This window comes from Panthera tigris, chromosome D1, assembly GCF_018350195.1.
Source record: "Panthera tigris isolate Pti1 chromosome D1, P.tigris_Pti1_mat1.1, whole genome shotgun sequence".
NCBI lineage: Eukaryota > Metazoa > Chordata > Mammalia > Carnivora > Felidae > Panthera > Panthera tigris.
The window spans coordinates 61192501-61212542 of record NC_056669.1 but is presented as its reverse complement, the minus strand read 5'-3'; the positions used below and the strand labels follow the sequence as shown (position 1 = coordinate 61212542).

The 20042-nt window shown below is 41.8% G+C and overlaps 1 protein-coding gene and 1 pseudogene across 1 annotated transcript; both read right to left on the bottom strand.

Annotated features, from left to right (window-relative positions):
- Positions 1-5556: 5556 nt before the first annotated feature.
- Positions 5557-6508, bottom strand: LOC102960577 (annotated as a pseudogene).
- A 10760-nt stretch (positions 6509-17268) lies between these two features.
- LOC102960862 (olfactory receptor 51M1) lies at positions 17269-18234 on the bottom strand. Its single transcript, XM_007092243.2, has one exon. It carries the CDS (start codon positions 18226-18228, stop codon positions 17269-17271), a length of 960 nt encoding a protein of 319 aa, XP_007092305.2. The 5' UTR covers positions 18229-18234.
- Between the last annotated feature and the right edge of the window lie 1808 nt (positions 18235-20042).

Sequence of the window (20042 nt, the reverse complement as noted above, 5' to 3'; positions counted from 1 at the left end):
GAATGTTTTCCATGTCTCCATCAAGAGAGGGTATTGTGTAGTTTTAAAAAGACATCATCAGAAGGACACTAACACAATGAAAGCTGTAATCTACCAGACATTCTATAAATTCCCTGTTAGAAGATGTTGGATTTTAAGGAGCCAATGGGGATGGGGGTTAATAAAATTACTTCAATGTTGGCATAAAATCGATCAAGAGATACAGCTACTAAATGCCCATCTCTGCTACTCCAAGTAGCATCGAAGACTGCTCTTCACTGGAGACACAGACTTATCTAGTTTTACTGGATAAAACATCTCTAAATTGGGCTCAGTTCTCTATGTTCCTTCTTCAACCTCCCGGATGATCCCTTTGGCTCTTATAAACAGTAGGAGAAAGCACAGAAAAAGTCAGTGTTTTTAAGGTTAATGAAAAGAACCCACTGGAATTTCTATTAATGGAAAGAAGCATTCTGCCCATTGGATAATTCCCATCCCATTGTCAATCCACACATGACAGCATGGTTAATCAATACTTACTATGTCAATGGAAACGACGGGCAGTAGTCCTGGAGCATGGTCCCTTCAGATCATATTTCTGAAACTGCACATATAAAAATAAAAATATTTATCCATGATGGCCCACCTCAATAGTGCTGATATCTTCTGAAACCCTGTCTGGGAAGGCAACATGCATCTCTTTACACTATCCAAAAGATGTATCTGTTGAGAGAGGCAGAGACCTCTACATACCAAGAAGAGGTATCTATGAGAAGACTTCTGACCTCAGGATGAAATATCAGTTTAAAATCTATGTGTTAGAAAGAAAAATGAGAGAGGAAGAAAATGATATCTCTCTCATCAAGTATAGAAACCCAGATCTTATTCCCCACTGGAAGCAAACGCAAAAACATGACATGGGGAGAAATATATAGGCAAAGAGGAAGTTAGAGATACTGAGTGGTGGGATATGGTTGAGTCTGTAAGCCATGTTTTTAAATTCCTGATTTCTACTTTCAAGTGAGCTCTATGTTTAAATATGTAAAATGGAAACAGTCATACACTAGATAAAAAAATTAAGGGGACTAAACATAATAATGTATATAAAAGAGTCTTATAAAGTACCCAGTAATCATCAGCTATAGGAAAGTAATATTGGCCATTGTGGAGGACATTGGCTCTTCAGTGAAGACCCATGGCTTCTCTCTGAGGGCTAGACTTCAGTGATGACATAAGGTGTTCCTTGATCAGGAACCTTTTATGCTGCTGCTACTCTGAGCCTGACCGCTTTTCTAATTAGTATATTGTCTCTTTCATCTTGACCTTCCATTCCTCAATTCCGCATATTAACAGTCTAAGTCATTTACTTCCTTTTATAGTGCATAAGATTCTGATACGTTTTTAGCAGTCCCTTGGATTACTTAGAGTTCAGTATTCACTTAAAATTGTGCACCTTATTTATTGCTCCCAGTTTGTTCCTGTTATGTATTTTGGAATTTCGGAGCAGTGTGCATAAAAGATAGGGTTGCAGACTATGGAATCAGATTGCCTTGGTGGGAATCCTGACTCAGTCATGAGCCGAGGGGCTCTCCATTCCCTATCTGTAAAGCAGAGAATCACTATAATATGTAGCCACAGGCTTGTTTGAAGCTTAAACAAATGAACCTGTATGGAGCAGTTAGCATACAATACACTTACAGTAATTGTTACTTTGCAGGTGAAATGATAATAATCGTGTCAATGAAAGTCAGGCTTTTAATTTTTATATAATCATTTTTCACTCAGACCTTTCTCTCTCCATCTTTATGGATAATATTCTTTTTCTTTTCTTTTTATTTGCAATTAAGCAATTTCTTAATTGCCTAAGATTTTCTAGATTGAAGAAATCAACTTTGTATCTTTATGCCAGCCTTTTTACATTGAGTCATTATAGGTGTCTGGAATGCCTCGGAGACATCATTTACTCCTTCTTCCTTATCCATCAGGGACACTGCATGTCACCCATATTTTAAAAGCCTGCTGCTTTCCACAAGTACCTGTGAGCATTAAAAACAAACAAACAGGGGTGCCTGGGTGGCTCAGTCAGTTAAGCACCTGACTTTGGCTCAGGTCACGATCTCGAGGCTCATGAGTTCAAGCTCCATGTAGGCCTCTGTGCTGACAGCTCAGACCCTGGAGCCTGCTTTGAATTCTGTGTCTCACCACCCCCCCCTCCGGCTCTGCCCCTCCCCTGCTCATGCTCTGTGTCTCTCTATCTCTCAGTAATAAATAAACGTTAACAAAATTCAAAAAAACAAACAATGTTTGCCTGAGAAGTGAGCCCCTGTGTAGAACTGCCAGTACGGAGTATCACCCACCACCTCAAAGGAAGCCCATGAAGCCTGAGAGAGAATATGCCTGTGTGTGGTACTGGCTGTGGGAAGGGAGAGTGGTCTGAGGTCCAGCCTACACTTTGGGTTTGTCGTCTTCATTGTCTGTTGGCCAGTGTATTAATTTTGGAGACACCAAGAAAAAAAGGGAAAGAACCTGATTCTAAAATGCATGGGATCCCCCTGGCACTTCAAAATGGTCTGGTGGAGAGGGAGTCAGTGGCATCTGAACATCATCCATCGGTGTGAATTAGTAAGAGGAACAGTGATTTTTGCTGCCCAGCTACTGTTGAGGATGAAAGGAAAAGTCTTCGTATCCCGTACGTTCATCCTCTTTGAATGGCATGCTTCTTAGTGCTGATAAAACTCCAGTGAGACCTAGCTTCTTGACTTGACTGGTCTGTAAATCCTGACATACCCTAACATGTCTTTTCCCTCCTGGTAATTCCTGTGCTTTTTTTTTTTTTTTTTTTTGTTCTGTTTTGTTTTTGTTACAGTTTACTTTCCATGACTGTTTTTCCTTTCTTAAGCACTTCAGCATTTAGTACAACTAAAAATCACATTTTAGAACAAATACAACCTGCACCGCTGTTGTATAACATCTGTCTCAGATGTCAGTCCTGGGATGTCTTCCTTATGTCAGGCATGTGGTTAATCACTTTCTGCACCAGCACCTCTCTCCTCTAGCACTCAGTCCCATATATTGCTGTTTAGTTGTTTGTTAGTCTTCCAAGGAACACTTAGGGCCTGTATTTTGAGCATGTCCCCAGGGCTTTATAAAAGGGAAAGGATAAAGGGAGGGAGGGAACAGGAAAGAAGGTGCATGTTGATGTATGGTGATATATTCTTGGCTGGGAGCTTAGGGCAGGAAGTGGTGGAAGAACTTTGTCTTCTTCTATCGAATGAGAGTCTCTCTGTAATATCCTGTTACTTCATTGTAGATGAAGAGCTGTTATTATAGGAGGTCTGAGGTCCATGCTGATGAGTGAGGTGTGTGGGTTGAGTGGGAAATATGAGGACAGGCTAAAGCAGGTCTTATCCTGAGAATACTCAAAATGACCCACTCTTATATATTTTACAGCTTGAGAGAGTGAGAAGTTGGCATTTCAAGTGACTTGCCAAGTCATGCTGGCAAAACTGCAGTGAAAGAGGAGAGTGAGGAAGCCTGGACAAAAGCCACACAAGGAAGCCGGTGATAAATGGGTTGGGCATGGGGATGAGTCAGCCAGAAGAGGGTGAAGGACTGTGAAAACCACAGGTCATCAAGGAGCTAGGGTTGAGAGGGACCAGGCCCCACAGGTTATGTGGCTGCCTGCATGGGACGGAGGGGACAAGGACCATTGGTGTGGAAAGTGAAAGAGAGGAGGGTAAATGGCCCTAAGCAACAAAGATTTAAAAAGAGGATTAAATATCTAGTTTAAAAAGATTGGATTTGGAGACAAAATGGCCGTTTCCCTGTCCCAGATTTCCTGAATTAACAGAGAGGAGTTGAGTAAAACAGACTCAAGTGTTTCTCTGCCATAGTGAGGGTTTCTGGATAAAAGTCTGCATCCTTCCCGGAGGGCAGGGGTCTTTCATGGCAGGAGGAAAGGGGAACAGAAAGCCTGTACTGGAAAGGAGATGCATCTCAGAAAGAAGACCCCGGGTTCAGATCACCTGAACAGATTTCCCATTCTCCTGATCCCACAGGCTGGACTTCAGGCCAACCCCGTTCCTCTCCTACAAAAACCCACCTGCCCTTCAAGGTGGCAGGTCTCAGGCCAGATCTCCACCTCACTACCTGGAAACAGGGCTGACTGGCCTTCTTCTTTATCATGACTTCAGAATTAGCCTTCTCCTTCCCCCAGTTTCGCCAGTCAGTCCCCTGCTGGACACAGGTAAACCAGCCTCAGAATGTGCTGCCTCCAGGCCTACAGAAGTAATTAAGCCAAGAGCAGAGGATCCCAGGGGATGCTGTCTGGGGAACCTTAAGTCAAACTCTGAGAAAATATAGAACAAGATGATGCATGCATGTGTGGATGTGTAAACATACACGTCCATGTGAGCATTCTTTTATGTGCATTTGCGAGTGTGTAAATTTATGTAAATGTGCATATGAACACATGCCTGTGTGTGCATATGTGTGTAGATGTATGCGTAACCATGCTGCTTGTTTAAGAATTTTGTTTGCAAGTTTGCATGAATCTATGAGCATGTGTCCACAAATATAATTGAATGTATATTCACGTAGGTGGTGATATGACATAGGTATGTCTTTAAGTCATTAACCCAAGGAAAGAACCTCCAGATCTGAGAAAAAAGGTGCAATTAATTGAATGTAGATTCATGTCTGTATGTGCATGAGTGTATTGCATTTCTCTCTAATCTTATGTATTTGTATGACAGTATATGTTTGCTTAAAGAGTCATCTAAAATACTCTTATAATTGTCTTATATCCTAATCCTTATTAGTCAGTGACATTCCTGTGTCCTGTAGGGACAGGAGAAATTGCCTTATGCTGAAACTGGCAAAGTATGATCTAAGCAGCCCTTGGAATTTGCACCTTGTACTAAGATCTGGCAGTTCTTTTGTTAGGTTAGTGGCTCAAGGACATACTTCTGTCAGTTCGTTATACTACCTACAGGTCTGACACACTCTCGACCCCAATTTTTCTCATTCTGGTTATAAATTAGGCTTTGATGCCTCTCCTCAACTTAGTTCTGTCCCAGACTATGATATGGACAAAAAAAGCAACATTGGAAAGTTCCTCTTAGATCTAAAAATAAAGTTATCCCCGGTAAATGTGTATAGTAGAAATATTATATTTTGATGAATTGTGGCCAACTCGGAGGTTAATCCAAAAAATGTGAAGTGATGATTCAACTTCCCGTATCATCAGAGTAACTTATCACCAATGACATTATTGTATAATTAAAGTTCTACCAAATAAGTAGAGGAGAAAACATAAAAATCACTCTGAACATGCAAACATTTGAGTAAAAAATATAATCATTCTTTTTAATGTAAGAAAGTAGTGGATATATATTTGTATGTGTATACATAAGTAGTAGTAAGCATCAACTTTATTTGATTTTAACATTAGAGTTAATTCATGATGTACCATCAAACTAAGATAGGTAAACAGAACTTGTTTTGTGGTATGAAGGCTCTAAAAAGAAGGTTTCACTCATTCCTCATTTGGAGTTGCTCTAGTCCATTCCCAACGTCTCACTGTGTCTTCCCCAGTGAAACCACCTTGAGGATGGCCCTGAGGATCTGCTGGGTCTTGATGCTATAGAACAGGGTTCATCAGGGGTGGGAAGAGCACAGAGACAGTGCCCATGAAGATGTGCACCAAGGGTGAGGTGTGGTGCCCAAACCTGTGCACAACAGACAGGCCTAGCACAGGCACATAGAAGCAGAGCACGGCCAGGATGTGTGAGACAGAGGTGTTGAGGGCCTTGAGCCTCTCCCCGGCAGAGGCGATGGCCAGCACAGTGTGGACGATGATAGTGTAGGAGAGCAGGATGAAGAGGACATCGGAGCCCATGGCCAGCATGATGATGCACAGCCCATAGAGTCTGTTGAAACGTGTGTCAGAGCAGGTCAGGAGGATCACGTCCTGGTGAAGGCAGTAGGCATGGGACAGTGCCCTGGGTCGACAGTAGTCAAACTTCAGTAGGTGCAGTGAGGGTGCCGCAGTGATGGCAGCACTCCGCACGCCCAGCACAGCCCCGGTCAGTGGCACACGAGAACCTGTGAGCACTGATGCATAGCGCGGTGGGAATCAGATGACCACCGGGCAGTCCAGAGCCATGGCGAAGAGCACCACTGACTCCATGAAGGAGAAGGAGTGTAGAAAGTGTTGCTGCAGAACACAGGGCACCAGGCCCACCATCCGGGCATCAAACCACAGCACACCCAGCACTGAGGGCAGCGTGGACATGCACAGGCCCAAGTCTGTCACAGCCAGGATGGCCAAGAAGTAGTACATGGGCTGGTGGAGAGAAGGCTCAGTTCGTACCAGATGCAAGATGGTAGCATTACCTACGAGGGCCACCAGGTATCCTACAAAAATGGGTAGTGAGATCCAGTGGTGAGCCCATTCCAGGCCTGGGAAGCCAGTCAGCAGGAACATAGAGAAGCTTGCGTTGGCATTTGGTAGGGTGGATATCCTCATTCTCAAGAAGTCTATTCACTCTAGGAAAAGGGGGTAGTACCTTGAAGGTTACTAGATCGTTACCATGAACACCTCTGCTATCACTGGACACCAGTCCCCTGCTGGTGTAGGCTCAATGACCTCTTGCCTCTGCATGCCGTGGACTCAATGACCTCTCAATTCACCAATGCCCACACAAACAGCTTGTCCTTTTCCTGCTTCCTCCCTTCTTTCTCTTCTTCCCATTCATCCCTCTACTTACCTCAGTGACGGTAAGCCTCGAGAGGGGTTTTCTCTGCTTTTGTTCTTAACCACTAGTGAAAGATAAGGTTGGGTTTTTGTTTTTTTTAACTTAGAAAAATTTAGAGCTCCACCTTAATAGAATGCTGAGATACTCTGAAATTCTGTTACTCCTAAGTTGTCTTCTGTGTCTGACCTTACCCCTTTGAGATTTTCCTGTAGAAGAAATTATATCTAATTTTTCTAAGCAGATTGAGAATGCCTTAGAGAGTTTCCTCATCCAGTCTGCTCTCCACTTTATCTGCTTATTGCCATTATGAGATCCTCTGCACATATCTCTTTGATTGAGAGAAAAGTTATCCTGCTTCCCTCCACACCCAACCTCTCTCAAAGAACCAAGGACTAGCTCTCTAGTACCTTATGCTTCAAGCATCTAATGTCCCTGGGAAGTCATGCTCATTCATTCTATATAGTCTACCTCTTTAAAGCTGCTTCCTTTACTATAATTCCTGGAATTTCTTTATTTTCAAATCTAAAATCAGAGTCCACTGACATTCCTCTTCTTTCCTTCCTTGCTTCCTTCCTTGCTTCCTTCCTTCCTTCCTTCCTTCCTCCCTTCCTTTGTTTTAATGTTTATTTATTTTTGAGAGAGACAGTGTGCAGGTGTGTGTGAGTGGATGAGGGGTAGAGAGAGAGGGGGACAGAAGATTCAAAGCAGGCTCAACGCTGAGAGTAGAGAGACCGATGCAGGGCTTGATCCCACAAACCATTAGATCATGACCTCAGCTGAAGTCAGATGCTTAACCGACTGAGCCACCCAGGCACCCCTCTTTATTTCTTTCACCCTTTCTTTCTTTCTTTCTTTCTTTCTTTCTTTCTTCCTCTGTGTTTTTAAAGGTACCTGTCCTCAGAAATCAAGCTGGAGACCTGACACAACTTTAATAAATCAGGGCAACTTATTAGAGTGTATTTCCCAAGTAGGTATTGCAAAAAATGCATGTCAGTAAGTGTACCTTGAAACAGAAGCAATAATGACAAAGCTTGTTCTTTGCTTAAATTAGTTTATTAAAAACCAAAAATAGGGATACCTAGAGAGATGCTCACAAGACAAGCCCTGCTATCCCGGAACTCCATGCCTGATACAATATTTGCTTCTGCATCCTCATCAGTAAAGTAATGATAATGATATTTCCTAATTAAAGAATGGATGTGTTTTTATTTTCACATGATTTATATAAAATTTAGCACCAAGTCTGGAATATAATAAACAATAAATGTATTTGTTGTTGTCAAAGCACTGATTTTCTTGTATTCTTCCCCTACAGTTTTTACTCTTTATCTCCTCCTGTTATGAAAAAATTAACTCCATCTCCTATTTAATATGACAGTGCTTTAGACCTTGGCATAAGTGCCATGTGACTTTGGAAGATTGGGGAACTACTGACAGTCAAACAGACTGAGGGAGTAATTGGGGCAAAGTGATAAAAGGGGATACTGAGGAATAGATCACAACACATACTGAGGGACAGATAGGGATGAAATTGTGGCCTTAATAAGAATATGCTGAGGGAGACCCATGGTTCAGGAAGCAGAGGAGGCTGGAAGAGGAGGAAATGGATGAAGAAGGACAGGGTGTGGTGAACACTGGTGAGGAAGATGTTGAAGGACAGGAAAGGGTCAGCTGGGTGTCAGAGAGAAAGGAGCTTGTGTGACTTCGAGGAAGAGCCTGAGAAACACAAGATGAGGACATGTGAGGCCGACCTTGGAGGACAGAGTAGCTGGAGGATGGTGAAGCTGAAGTCAGAGAGAGGTTTCTGGAAGGCTGAAAGGAGGGAGACCGCCAGACAGACACAGACCGAGAACTGGGGAGAGGTCAGGGCCTGAGGGACAGCGAAGGGGAAAACCAAGGGCTAAACTGATAGGAAGCTTAGAGACTGAGGGAGGATTGGGGGCGGGGGGAGGAGGAGAGGGAGAACAGAGAGGGGTAGGGGCAGAATTGAACAGAAGAGGGGAATTGAGGAGAAGGAAAAAAAAATCTCCTGTGAGACAACTTGAGAGAGAGGCTAGGCAACAGAGAGGCTGGAGATGGGGGATGTGGTCAGACACTGAGGCACTGACATGGAGAAGCGTGAGGAACGGAGGGATGGGAAGGCACCAGGGAATCTCCCACAGCTCTCTGTTCAGTCTTACCCTCTCAAGCCCACTGGGCAGTGAAGAATCTATGGAGACCTGTGGCCCTCCAGACACAGTTCATTAGGCAGTACAGTGTGGTGATGAAGGAAGTAGCTCTGGAGTCAGATCTACATCCCAATCATAACTCCCCCATTTATTAACTCTGTAGTTGTGCAAATTATTTGCTTAATCTCCGTTTTCCTCACCTGAAAGAGTAGGCCAGTTACTCTCCCTGCTTTGTAGATTATAGAGCCATTTACAAGAAACTAAATGTGGTGCAGTTAGAACCATACACTCAACGGCTGTAGATTATTATCTGCCATTTCCAGCACTGCCTTCTTATTGGAAGATCTCCACAACAAGTATCTACCGTATGAGAGCTATAGCTCTTCCCTTCATTTCTGCAGCAAGCTCTAAGGGAAGGTCAATCAGCAATCCAATAGTAGCGAGGAGTGAGAAGCTCAGGGTTGGGACTTTGAGCTCTTTAAGCAGTTTTTGAACAGCCAGCCACATGACTTTGGTGAAGTGACTGAATCCTTCTCCACGTTTATCTTTTTCTGTGATGGAAAATTTTCACATGTTCCCTGCCTTCTTTCCAGGGAAACTATGTTGGGAGCCACATACATTGGGATAGAGTAGAGATTATGATCCATCCCTGCCATAATCCTGTATCACTCTAGTCCAAAGCCCAGCCCAGTGCTGGGGGAGGTCACCAAGAGGCCATGACTATAGGTTGACCTACAAGATGGACCCAGGTAATCCAAGGTTTCTGACCCTTCACCTCCAGCCTTGGAATGTGCATTCCACCTGCCTTCCCCACTCTCAGAAGCTGCTCCAAGGACACAGCCTTAAAAGAGTAAGGTGTTTTGAGCCCATCTGGATGGTGTACATGACCGAACCCAATTAAGATTCTGGTGATGGGTTCAGAGAGCTACTTTTCTTGTGGTTCCCAACATATGCCTTGTATATAAATTCCCTTGCTTATTAAACCTGCCATCTACCAATCTGGAGGGGCCTGCCTCCTTCATTCTCTCCCTGTCCTCCATGTACCAGGGCCAGTTTCACATTTTACCCAGGAAGCTGCTGTGTTTGCACACCAACACCCAGTTACAAATTCTTGTCTCTCTTTCTAACCCAAAAGATCAAGAGGGAGATACCATGGAACAGCAGCTCTAACCACAGACTGGCCATAATCCTGGAAGCTGCCCTATCCCATAACCCTCCTTGTAGACTTGCTAGATAAGAGGTACTAGAAAGGTCACTGGGTTGGCTGCCTCTATCCACCTTCAACACCTTACTGGTCCCTTGTTGTCTGTGGCTTCTTTCCCCAACCCTGTAGTTCTTCTCACTTCCTGTCCCAGCCTCTTCTGATTAAATCAGGATGCTCTGCTGCAATGGCACTTATATGCCTCTCTGTCCTCCCCTGGCTCTTAGGCCCTCAGAGGAAACTATTTAGATGGCTGTAGACCTGCAGACACCGAAGAGTGATCAGTATCTTCCCAGAACTTAGTCGTTGGGCACACCATTTTTCTTTCATGGAAACTTAGCAACTCGCAAGTACCACCATGAGATATTTCAGCAGATCAGATGATTCTTCATTCTCTTCTCCCACTAGCTGCTATTGTTACAAGAAAATTTACTGGTTGACCCTTCTGTGGTTTTTTTTTTCCCAGTCTAGCTTCCCTTTGAGACTCTCTTTCCTGCTAGGTAGTTATTCCTGCTCATTCATTCAGCAAATATATAGACACTGAAATCTTTGGGACATATACTTAGATGCAACAATCAATAATACATAATCTCTGTCTGCTTTTGAGAAAATGATTGTGTTTTGTAGGAGGCGGACTTGAAAAGGACTAACTCTTCATGACAGAGTAACAAACCAAAAAGATTCACAGGAAATATAAGGATTTAACAGATATTCTTTACTCTTTCACTGGATCCAGCATTCCAGATAGGGAAGGAAACATACAAAGGCTCAGAATTGTCACAAAACAAGATATTATAAAATTATGTGAATTTCAATGACCTGAAAAATGTGTTTCAGTTATATGAAAAATGTGTATTTTACAAATAGAATGCTAGCTCTGAAGTCTTAGGAAGGCATTAGGATATTAAATAACATGATTGTAAAGAAATTTTTTGCACATGGGAGCATAGAATTGGTGCTGGTAAATGGGTTGTGCAATTTATTGTCATTAGCACGAATATAACTTTGATGAGTCTTGTTTTGTTGGTTGGTTCTCATTTTTTATTGAAGAGGAAGGCATTGTAGCTGAAAACATAGATACTACACAGGTATAGAAATTCTATGTATAAACTTAGTACTAAAGAAGTTCATATCTATAGCATAGAAGTTAAGGAAAAACTAAGTAATTTTTTTTTTTACTTGAACTTCTTTCAGCAAAACAGGCCCTTGTCCCAAATAGACTGACCCAATCTGGAGAGAAGGTCTGGCATAACCATCTAAGAAAATTATACGGAGTTGTAATTGGGTCTTGGTCTAGGATGCAGGAGATATTTAACTAAGGAATGTTCCTTTCCTATGGGAACCTCAAGCTCCTCATTTTAAAATGTCAAACACAAGAACATCTACTTCATAGCTTTGGTGTGAGAATTAAATAAAACACTGAGCATAAAAATTGTTAGCTTTCGGGGCACCTGGGTTTCTCAGTCGGTTAAGCATCTGACTTTGGCTCAGGTCACCATCTCACAGTTCATGGGTTCGAGCCCTGTGTCAGGCTCTGTGCTGAGGGAATCCTGAGGGATTCTGTGTCTCCCTCTCTGTCTGCCCCTCCCCTGCTCACACTCTGTCTCTTTCTCAAAAATAAATAAAAAACATTGTTAGCTTTTATCATCATTGCCATCATCAACATAATCACACATACATGCTCTTGTACTCTTTGTAAGACATTCTTTTCAGTTATAAAACTCAAATGTGGTTTTTTTTGGAAGCTTTGGGTAATAAAAAGATGGAGAAATGCATAGAAAAAAGACATATATCATAGCTTTTTTCCTATGGATATAAATAGTTGTTGCACAGCAATTGCTTTTTACAGAAATATTTTAAATTTCTTAAATTTAATATTATGTTGAAAATAGTCCTCTCAGTATTTATGTATACTTTTTAATAGCCAACTAATATTTTATCAAATGAATATACTATAATTTATATAACATCCTCTTCCTAGATACTTGGGATGCTGTGAGTTTTTTTTTTTTTATCAAAATGAACAATGACGCAATTAATGTGTAATATTCATTTATTTATTAATACAACAGATATTTATTGAGCACCAGTGTAGGTGCTAAAGATAGCTCTGTGACCACACAGAAGAAGTAGATTCTTGTCCTCAGGGAATGCAAATTTTCATTTACAATTATTTCAGTAGGATAGGTTTCTAGAAGGGGTGCTTCTGAGACACAGAGTATGAATGCATTTAAGTCTTTCAAGGCATCTTGCTTTCTGTAAGAGACAAATCAATTTATGCTCTCACACCAGTGTATGAAAATCCCTTCTTTCCCATGTGCTTGTCAGCACAGATCTTGATTATGAACTCTTTTAATATTTGCTTATTAACAAGATTAAAATATGTTAATTTGAGTTTTAAGTTCCTATAAGATAGAAGTTTTCAACAATGTCATTATCTATATTTATTTCCTAATTGCAAAAAGAAAGAAATTTAGTGGCCTGTTTGTTCATAAGTGGCAAAAATGGGACTCAAAATCTAATCCAAATCCAAATCCTATGTTCTTTATACCTCATTCTACTAACAGGATCCACAGAAAACAAGTTTCCATTCCATATGGGGAAGCCCATTCTGAGTGTCAGAGCCAACATTCAGTAGTGTGGCCTCCTCCCATGGAGACTTCAGTTAAAGCTCAAAATGGAACCTATGTTTAAGGAGCACTTGACTTTAGGACTGGAAAGACTCTAGCGCTCCATAGGGTCTCCCACGCCCAAACCACTGGGATTCCAATGGCCCTCTACTCACACACACACATGCACACATACAACACTACACAAACACAAGAGCTTTTACATCCAGTTTTAGAGTTTGGTTCTTTTTGAAATTTCATTTTGTATTTAATATACATTTTGTATTTAAATAGGACATATTTTAATTATAAAATATAAAGAATGATATAATAGCGCCTGGGTGGCTCAGTTGGTTAAGCATCTGACTCTTGACTTTTGGCTCAGGTCATATCTCAGGGTTGTGGGTTCTAACCTCACATCAGGCTCTGTGCTGAGTGTGGAGACTGCTCAGAATTTCTCTCTCTCCCTCTCTCTCTGTGCCTTCCCCGCTTGTTCTGTCTCTCTCTCTCTCTCCCTCAAAATAAATAAGTAAATAATTTTTTTAAAAAAGAATGATATAATAACCACCTGAGTAAATATGCATCTATATGCATACCTGTTTTTTTTAATGTTTATTTATTTTTGAGAGAGAGACACAGTGTGAGTGGGGGAGGAGCAGAGAGAGAAGGATACACAGAATCTGAAGCAGGCTCCAGGTTCTGAGCTGTCAGCTCAGAGCCCATCGTGGGGCTGGAACTCATGGACCATGAGACCATGACCTGAGCCGAAGTTGGAAGTTTAACCCATTGAACCACCGAGGCTCCCCTATGTGTACCTGGTTTTAACAAATCTTAACATTTTGCTTATTTGCCTCATGTTCTTTTTCTAGATCGAATTAAAACCTTCCATGTAACACGGCTTACTTGATTTACTTCTTTCTTTTCTTGGAGCTGTTTTCTAGCATTTCCTATTTATCAATCTCAGTATAGTTTTTAATGCTTTTTCTGTGTACAGATATATACAGGATATACATTTGGTATTACCAAGTTTTTTTTCCCCCAATTTTGCTAACGTTTTTGATAAAATATGGTGTTTTTTGTTATTTATTTTATGTTTCAAATTTCTTATGAAGATGAACATGTTTTCAGATGTTTCTTGGCATATTCATTTTTTTTTTTTTAATGTTTATTTATTTTTAAGAGAGAGAGAGAGAGAGAAAGCACAAGTGAGGGAGGGGCAGAGAGAGAAGGATTCAAGACTGGAAGCAGGCTTGAGGCTCTGCTGTGACAGCAGAAAGCCTGATGTGGGGCTTGAACTCCAAAAGCACGAGTACATGATCTAGCTGATGTCAGACGCTTAATAGACTGAACTACCCAGGCGCCCCTGTCCTATTCATTTTTTGTGTATGTGCATCGCCTATTCATATCTTTGTTTAATTTCTTATTGGATTCTCTGTCTTTTAAAATTTTTGCTAATTTATAGAGATTCTTTATATATTCTGAACCTTAAGCATCAGTTGCTCATATAGATATACACTGCAGATGAATCTCCTAGTCTGGTTTGTGTTGTCTCTTTGTTTCTGGTATATTCTGTTTTACTCTATTTTCATTGTTTGTCTATCTATATATGTGTATCTACTTCTCTGTTCTCTTGTATTTTCTTTTAAAAAGCTTCAAATTTTCCTTTTAACATTTATATCTTTAATTGGATACATTTTTTATGTGTACTATAAAGTAAAGATCAAATTGTATCTTCCACATGGATAACAAATTTGGCTAGCACTGCTTAGTAAATAACCCAAATTTACCTATTTTTACTTTTTAACATTTTTTCAAGTGTTTATTTATTTATTTTGGGAGGAAGGGCAGAGAGAGAAGGAGTGAATTTCAAGTAGGTTCTGCACTGTTAGCTCAGAGCCTGACACGGGGCTCGATTTCACGAACCGTGAGATCATGACCTGAGCCAAAATCAAGAGTCAGACGCTTAACTGACTGAGCTACCCAGGTTCCCCCCAACTGTTTTTAATGTTAACTTTTTCAAGTGCCATCATATCTGAGGGTCTTTGTCTGGTCTGCTGTTATCACCACCTCTCCCATTTTGGCCAAGCAAACAGAAAAAAAAAAAAAAAGCCAAAATTTTAATCAGAAACCAGTCTGACAGATATCAACCATGTGTGTACCATCCAAAGGAATGGTATTAACTAAAGAAAAAAAAAGTGAAGAGGTGGGGGACACTGTAATATAAGGGCAGGAAAAATTACCTTGTGTGGAGGCAAGGATATGGTAAACTCTAGACTCCTAAGTCCATGGAAAGAAAGAGAAAATTGAGTTTATAATTTTTTTAATATTTATTTTATTAATTTTTTAAAATTTTTTTAATGTTTATTTATTTTTGAGACGGAGAGAGACAGAGCATGAACAGGGGAGGGGCAGAGAGAGAAGGAGACACAGAATCTGAAACAGGCTCCAGGCTCTGAGCTGTCAGCACAGAGCCTGACCCGGGGCTCGAACTCACGGACTGTGAGATCATGACCTGAGCCGAAGTCGGACGCTTAACCGACCAAGCCACCCAGGCACCCCTTTATTTTATTTTTTTAAATGTTTTTATTTATTTTTGAGAAAGAGAGAGAGGCAGAGTGTGAGCTGGGGAGGGGCAGAGAGAGATGGGAGAGAGGGAGATGCAGAATCCATAGCAAGTTCACAGAATCCACCCACAGGGCTTGATCTCGTGAACCACGAGATCATGACCTGGCCTGAAGTTGGAAGCTCAACCGACTGAGCCAGCCAGGCAACCCTTTAATGTTTATTTTTGAGAGAGAGAAAGAGAGAGAGAGAGAGAGAGAGAGAGAGAAAGCGCTCACGCAAATGGGGGAGGGGCAGAGAGAGGGAGACACAGAAACTGAAGCAGGCTCCAGGCTCTGAGCTGTCAGCACAGAGCCCAACACAGGCTCGAACCCACGACCATGAGATCATGACCTGAACCAAAGTCGGACACTTAACCAACTGAGCCACCCAGGCACCCCGAGAGAATTTAGTTTATTAAACAGACTCAGCAAGGTTTCTGTTCAGGCCGTTCAGGAAGGAGGGGTGGTGGACTATATACAAGGTTTTCCATGCCTCGGGACTGTGAAGAGTAACTCTCAGTAAGCACTTCCAGGTCATGGTAACCTGTGGCATAGGAGGCTGGAGGCCTAGAGGGCCTGAATTGAGTGAAGCAGAGCTAGGATACTGATGAGGAACACCCTTTGATAAATGCCATCATAAGGGAATCCTCTTAGTCTTCCCGGGTGTGAAGAGAAACCGTTTCCCTAGAAAAGAAGTTCTCTTTCTCAGTTTTGAATCTCTGCTTATGCATTTATGTATCCAAAAATTAATGGCATTTATTCATTGAGCATCTGTTCTCTGCCATTCATTGTATTTATGGAGATGTACTGGTTAACAAGATGCATAATTCCTCCAGGGAGCTTAATTTAGAAATCCATTCTGGAAAAAGACAAAAAAAAAAAAAAAAAAAAGGAAAAAAAAGAAAAAGAGAGAGATGGGGGAGGAGAAGGAGGAGGAACTAAGCTGGAGCATGAAGCAGCACATTATCATGTGACAGATGTTATGCTGGGAAATGCAGGGTTCTGAGGGAGCAGACACACGGAGCAACTACTTTGATGTTGGAGAGAGGGCCCTCAGGGAAATATCCATGAGGAAGCAACCCCAATGCTGAGACTCCAACATGAATCTCATTTAGTCAACGGTATGGTCAATCTTCTCTGCCAGTTTTAGGTTCACAGTCTCCTGAGCGATGGGATCATGACTTACAAATGTTTGCGGTATTTTCCTTCATTGAAATTTTGCCGCATGTCATGTCATTGTGAAAGATCTCACAACCAAAGTGCCTAGGAACAAACACTGACTTCTGATTCCCGACAGTAAGTCCACAGGAAAGGTAAAATCAGAGATGTGAGGAGTCAGGAGTGGGGTCAAGGGCTTTTACTAGATGAACAGGATGAGGAGGGAGCACATCCACAGAAAGATTTGGAGGTGTTTTACCTAAATCAGCCATTAGGGAAGAGTGACAGGTTTTGATTCTTCCAATGTGACTAAAGAGTCCAAAGGACATGGCTTAACCAGTATAGAAAGTAAAGAGAAGGACTTTGACCAGGTAGAGAAGAGGGAAGCAGTCCCAAGGAACCATTAATGAAAGGTACTTTTCTTGAGGTTAATTTATCTCTTCTTTTCCAGGTTCTGTTCTGGATGCTTTTTAATGTACTTTTCCTTTTTAATTTTTGTTCCGTTTCATTTTTGTTTTAATATTTGTACATTGCTGATGACCCTCAACAGAATCTTCTTCTGGGCCGTTTTTGGTGCTACCAAAACAGCAAGGTCTCATACGTAGGAGGAATTATAATTTAAGCAAGAGAACATCAGCACTCGTAACCCATAACTCAGGAAGGAAATCCATACGTATTTTAATTAGGGCAGTGGAAAAAAAACTTGGGGAACATGTGGGGTGATGGTAGGTTCTCAATGCTGTAAATCTTTGGCCTGATTTGGGAACTTCTCCTGGGTACCCTCTGGAATCTTTAGCTCCAAGACTTAGTACTGACCTTCTTAAGACCGAGGAGTTTGCTGATGATGTGGCGGATCTCCTTGGTCTTAATACTGTATATGATTGGATTAAGCATGGGAGGCACAAAGAGATAGACATTGGCCATGAGAAGGTGGACAGCAAGTGGGACGTGCTTCCCAAAGCGGTGCACGAGGGACAGCCCCACCATAGGCACAAAGAATATCAGTACAGCACAGAGGTGTGAGGTACATGTTTGGAAGGCTCGGAGCTGCTCCTCTTGGGAGGCCAGTCTTGCCACGGTGTGCAGGATGACCCCATAAGACAGTGCAATGAGCACCAGGTCCAGCATCATAGTGAACACCACCACTGCCAGCCCATACAGGTTGTTGAAGGTGGTATCTGTGCAGGCCAAGTGTATCACTTCCTGGTGTAGGCAGAAAGAATGGGAAAGGACTCGAGGCCCACAGTAGGGAAAAGTCTTCAGGAGGAGGACAAGGGGAACTAGGGCCACAGGTCCTCGGAAGATGACAGCCAGACCTGCCCTGATCACTCGCTGGCTAGTGATAATGACCGAGTACCTAAGGGGGTGGCAGATAGCCAAAAAGCGGTCAAAGGACATAATAAGGAGCACTGAGGACTCCATAAAGGAAAATGAGTGGATACAGAACATCTGGATCTGACAAGCCACAAAGTAGATACCATGAGATTTGAACCAAAAGATTCCCATAGTGGTGGGCAAGGTAGACACTGACAGTCCCAGGTCAGTGAAGGCCAGAAAAGAGAGTAGATAGTACATGGGTCTGTGCAGACGAGGGTTGGTCTTAATAACTATCAGAATGAAACAATTGCCTGAGATGGCCACAAGGTACATAAGGAAAAAGGGGATGAAGATCCAGTGTTCGATGGTGTCCAATCCAGGAAAGCCAGTGAGGTAGAACATGGGACTAAACTGAGTAATGTTGGATAAGAGCATGAATTGAGGGCTGAAGAGAGCTATCATTCCTCAGGGATGGAGCTGAAAATAAATGGATATTTCTGGTTATTAGCTCTTCCGGTCTCACTAACAATCACACAGAAGGAGAATCATGACCATCATCTTCTTTGCTATGATCTAGTTCACTATTATCAATTCTACCATTCTACTACCTTTTGTCTTTGATAGCACCACCTTCACCAGATTTTCTTCAGTATTTCTGCAATTTCTATTCCTTCTCAGCCTCCTTTGCTGGCTTCTCTTCATTGCTCATGCTTGAAATATAACCATTCCTATTCTGAGCAATTTTCTGGCCATACTCTATTGTTTCTCCTGGCAATATCATCACTCACATGATTTTATTTACTATCCATACATTGATAAATATCAAATATATAACCCGATAATTTTTACTTTTTATTTTTTATTTCTAGGCTCCTATCTAGCAGCATGTTGAGTGAGCATCTACATCTACTTGTTTCAAAAGCATGTCAAAAATTCAACTTATAATCACTTCCCCCAGTAGGGTTTTCATTTGTTATGTTTTCATTAACTCAGTATAGGAAATGTAGACTTCAGAAATAAGTTGAGGAAAAGACATATATTTGAGAGATATTAGTAAATAGGCTGGACAAAACCTAAGAAGTGAGCATAGAGAGAAGTTTCTAGTATTGAGCCCTGGGCAAATCTGGCATTTAGAAGTAGAGAAGAGAGGCTTCACTAAAATATTCTGAGGGAAAATAAAATCCCAGTTGCATCAGGCAAAAAACAGGAGATGGTGGTTTTGGGTGTAAGTGTCATGAGGGATTAATCAATTAGATATAATATCACTAAGGGGTCAAGGTAATAAGGACTGAGAAGCGACCAGAGGATTTAGCAACGAGGAAGTCATGGTTGATTGTGAGAGAGCATTTCCATGGAGTGGTTGGGAATCAAATCTGATTCTAGTGTCCAGATGAAGGAGGCAGTGTAGGATTCCAGGCAGAGATGAGACCCATTGGTTGTTCATAAATTCAAAGTGGAACTGGTCAGCATTCTTGTGTGTTTTTGACCACTGTGTTTATCGGCTCAAATGCAGAAGAGAAGTATGTGGAGAGTTGAAGTTAGGGTAGGCTTGTATGATGCCAGTTCAGGGTCTATCAAAGGAGTAATTATGATGATGTGCTGTGGACACTGCACTGCGTAAAATGAAAAGTGAAGACATGAAGGAGTGAGAGATGGTGAAAAAGGACCAGCGGTCTAGAGTGTGGGATGGGGTTGAGCTGCCAATTTAAGGTAAAGGACGCAATCCTTGTTAAAAGGAGGTCAGGGCGCTGAAAGTGTGGCTGCTGATTGGATTAGGGGAGGGAATATTGGAACCATAAGAATTTAGTCTGGATCAGTAGTGGAAAGAGCAAAGTGAGTCAGTGCTAAAATTTTAGCCAATAAAATGGGACTGGAAAGGGCTGTGGATGCAACCAGGAGGGGGTAGCAATGATGGTGCATGCTGCCAACCAGTGGAAAGAGTGCAGAGGAGGTGGTGAGAAGGAAACATGTTCTAGAAGACCAATGCCAGCCTTTCATCACTTTGACAAGGGGTGAAAGGATTATCCATGTGTATCCTCTCCATTGCTTCACCCCTAAGTTCATGACTCAACCAACCGTCCAACGGCTTTTTTTTTTTTTTTTTAATTTAGCTAAAGCAAAGCTTTTAAAACTCACCAACGATCTCTAGGGGTGGAATTCAATAGCAACTTAGTCACACCTGACCTCTAGAGCTATTTCTTCTTTTAAAGGCTCTCTCTTGGAATTCTTGATGACAGGATCTGCTGGCT

Excerpts from the sequence above, each read along its gene's own strand:
- LOC102960862 (XM_007092243.2), bottom strand. The coding sequence starts at position 18,228 with ATGCTCTTATCCAACATTACTCAGTTTAGTCCCATGTTCTACCTCACT.